The sequence below is a fragment of the Sphaeroforma arctica genome (genome assembly GCF_001186125.1).
Source record: "Sphaeroforma arctica JP610 unplaced genomic scaffold supercont1.1120, whole genome shotgun sequence".
Lineage (NCBI taxonomy): Eukaryota > Ichthyosporea > Ichthyophonida > Sphaeroforma > Sphaeroforma arctica.
This window is the reverse complement of record NW_014039438.1, coordinates 1-3,515: the sequence shown is the minus strand read 5'-3', so window position 1 is coordinate 3,515 and position 3,515 is coordinate 1. Positions and strand designations below refer to the sequence as shown.

The following is a 3,515-nucleotide window of genomic DNA, read 5'->3' as shown; positions in this document are numbered from 1 at the left end:
TATGCAGACTCAATGTGCATGGTATGTGCGTATGGATAAATGAATATATACGCACGTCGGGGCGGATATATGTATGTGCTAGTAGTGCGATTGTGTAGGTAGCTCAATAGTCGTATCTCCACCTGATGCCGCCGCTTTCATCAACGAAATCAAATTAAATTCGGGAGTGAACATGTAACAGGACTAGAGAACCAGAACAATTTTGGCAGCTTTTTAGTACGCGTCGACTCCTAAGGATTTTCTGGAACAATTGTACCCGCTCGCGCCTGCTCGTTTTTTACCACACATGTCTGGTGGCATTCTACGAAGTAAGTATCTGTTTTCTTCTCCTTACTCCTCATTATTGATTCTGATTTGCTATGGACTATTGGAAGACAGTTTCCCAGATTTTAGTTGGCTCCTAGTCTAAAGGTACCATATAGCAAAGGCTTCTTATGGCATCGACTACCACAAAATTGATGTAGAAGGTCAAGAGGACTTCGGTGGCTTATACAGCATTATAAGGGGGTCATATTACTAGAACCCCTCCAAAACAAACCATGTACAATTTCCATGCCAGCCCTCTCTCCTATGGTATCGCCCTCGCAGAGTCAGAAAGTGCGGTGATTTGCTTATGTTGTCATATCTCGTTCTCGGCCCAAAGCTCCAAGTTTCGCGAGTGATCAGGTGGCCACCTTTTGGGTTGTTCGGGAAAGTGACATACGCTATACATACAAACAATTTAATAACTATCACGCAACACACAAATCAACTATACACACAAACAATTAAATAATTATCATACAACACACATATCAACTATACACACAAACAATTTAATAACTATCATGCAACACACATATCAACTATACACACAAACAATTTAAAAATTATCATGCAACACGCATATCAAGCCAAGGGGCCTTGCGCTATCGCGCAGAGCGGCCGTCGTTTGTCTGTGTGCCCCCCTCTCTCGAAATCGGTACTCAGAACCAATAGCACCCTAGGACAATTGGGGGGAAGGGGTGGAGCGGCTGAAGAGCTGAAATGCCGACTCAGTCAAGCCACCTCCTGTTCTCTCACAGTATGTGCCCTGGCCTGTCCCAAATCGTGCTGGAAGAATCAAAAGAGACATATGGGTAGTATAATATACCGCTATTCTTTGTCACTAGACGATTCACGCTCAACAATAGGCGAGATACGTACTGGACCCCAAATGCCAAAGGAGAGTCGGCCTAACCAGTCTAGCCGCGACTGTAACCGCCCTATGTAAACATTGATGGTCGGTAGTGAAATTACACTACAGTACTCTAAATGGGTTAAAAAGATAAAATATCGAATCTGCGGAGGAGCGGGTCGTAGATTAATGCAAAGCGACGCGATATGATATATATGCGATGGACGGCGCGTATATAATCATTTTGATACTACCTATACGTAATCACTTACAGAATTCAATTTGTAAACATCCTGGTAAATGTTATACATTTTTTTATTTTCGTTTCAATCATTTTTTTCGTCGCCATTACTGACCTTAAATAAGTTACGATTTCCGCTAGTTTTTCCTTCGATTCCTCGTCTGTGACGTTCTTTAACTGCCACTCCTTCACTACATTGCCCTCTCGATCACACACGAGTATCTGAAACATGCCGTCCTGCACAGTATGGTGTTCGTTGTTTAGATAACCGGCATGGGAATCGGTGATATAGCCGTATTGTACATGTTATATTGGGTACAAGTCGTATTGCAGTAGTAGATCTGGTTCAACCTGAGATTAGTAACGAATTGATATTTACAACTAATCAGGTGAACACGACGAATGCCTGCTGCAATACAACGATTGCTTGCTTGTATTCCGATCCTCCACGTGACAACGTATCAGGAAAACTATGATAATCTGATAGTTCGGAACTAAAAATAGTTCATTGCGTGCCTCATATATACACATACCTGAGTGTTAGCCTTCTTTTTCGCGTACCCTTCCCAATCCAAGAGCAGTGGTTTGCGGGGATCTGGTTAGCCTAGAAATGGCATAACTATACTTCGAAACAATCGCGGCACTGGTTTAGAGTGTGGAGAATAAAGTGGGGCGAATATAAACAAGGCTGTTAGAAGGCTTGGAAGGTGCATAGGAAGTAAATGCAGTAAGATATGACTATATGGTCTATTTACTGTGGTATGTGGCGATTCGGTATACCCCGATACAACGAACGCAGATTCTCATTATCGCACTGGCTGGGCCGTAAGGTCAATAAGCATTTAAACCATCGAAAGTGTATCGAAAATGTATTCATATAAAACGATGTCTGTAAGATGGCTATATACAGCATGCCGGTAGTAGTGAGTAGTGTCACACCGCAGCTATGGAATGGGAAAGGTAAAACATCAAGTGATACAGCCACTACAGGCATTGGGCAGGTTGGCTACGCCAATACTGTTCATGTAGTTGCTGTCGATGTTGGCATACATGAAGGTTCGACGCACTCCTTGTCATTGCTAGATACGTTTTGCATCTTACTAATGTCAACATATGAACGAAACTATGCTACAAACAGAAAGCACAGTCATACAAGTGCCAGACAAGGTACTCGATAGCCGATTTTCTGTATTGGTAAGCATGTACTGAGAACACACACTATATATATCATTGAACTCAATTCCATTGTAGACGTGCTTATGACCTATTACAAACAGGAGTGCGGCATTATATATTTACTGTAATGAATCCAATTTCGATATTCGATATATTGTGACATAAAGAAAGGATTATTACAAATATTTTCACTAACAAATCGATATATTGGAGGCTGACATAAAAAGGTAAAGTTGCCAATCATAGATACATACTCAAGCAATCCAAACTGACCAACTACTCAACGCATATCCACTCAGATTTTTAGGAGCATCATGGGAGCATGAGAAAGTGGAGCACTAGCAAATGATAGTACAAGTTACTCAAACAAAATCAGCCGTTGTTCAAATAGATATGTATTGTCTACATACTATAATCATACACGCTAATATACATATCAGCAAATATCTCCGTGCTCAACAAAATGACTCACATGCACCTATGCCGCACACGGACGACGATATTCCAACGCGGTATTAAGAACTACTATTACGACATCAAAAACTCCCACTATACCTGCAGTTAAATTTGCTACACCAATCACTTTATAAACTTTCGCTGCCCACTCATAGCTTCCCATCTGCGGATAACAAACAGATTGAGACCGAGAGTATGGCATTAAGAGAAACGGCCACTCAACAGCCACGTATAGAAATATTAAGACAACTTCGGGACCAAAGAGAGGGACTTTTGACATCTAGGGTATACGAAATACTATCATTGAACTGCGAAAGCACAACAAACCCCGATCAACGAGACAGATATATATACATATATATACATATATATATATATATATATATATATATATATATATATATATATATATATATATATATATATATATATATATATATATATAGTGTAGTGTAGTAGTGTGTGTGTGTGTGTGTGTTGTAGTGT

General features: G+C 40.4%; 1 protein-coding gene across 1 annotated transcript; it reads right to left on the bottom strand.

The window, feature by feature from the left end:
- Nucleotides 1-1,038: 1,038 nt before the first annotated feature.
- Nucleotides 1,039-1,992, bottom strand: SARC_10043 (hypothetical protein; the record flags this gene model as incomplete). Its single annotated transcript, XM_014295918.1, has 3 exons — nt 1,039-1,092; nt 1,527-1,634; nt 1,931-1,992. Coding segments are annotated over 3 exons (224 nt in total), but the record flags the coding sequence as incomplete, so codon positions are not given.
- Nucleotides 1,993-3,515: the final 1,523 nt, after the last annotated feature.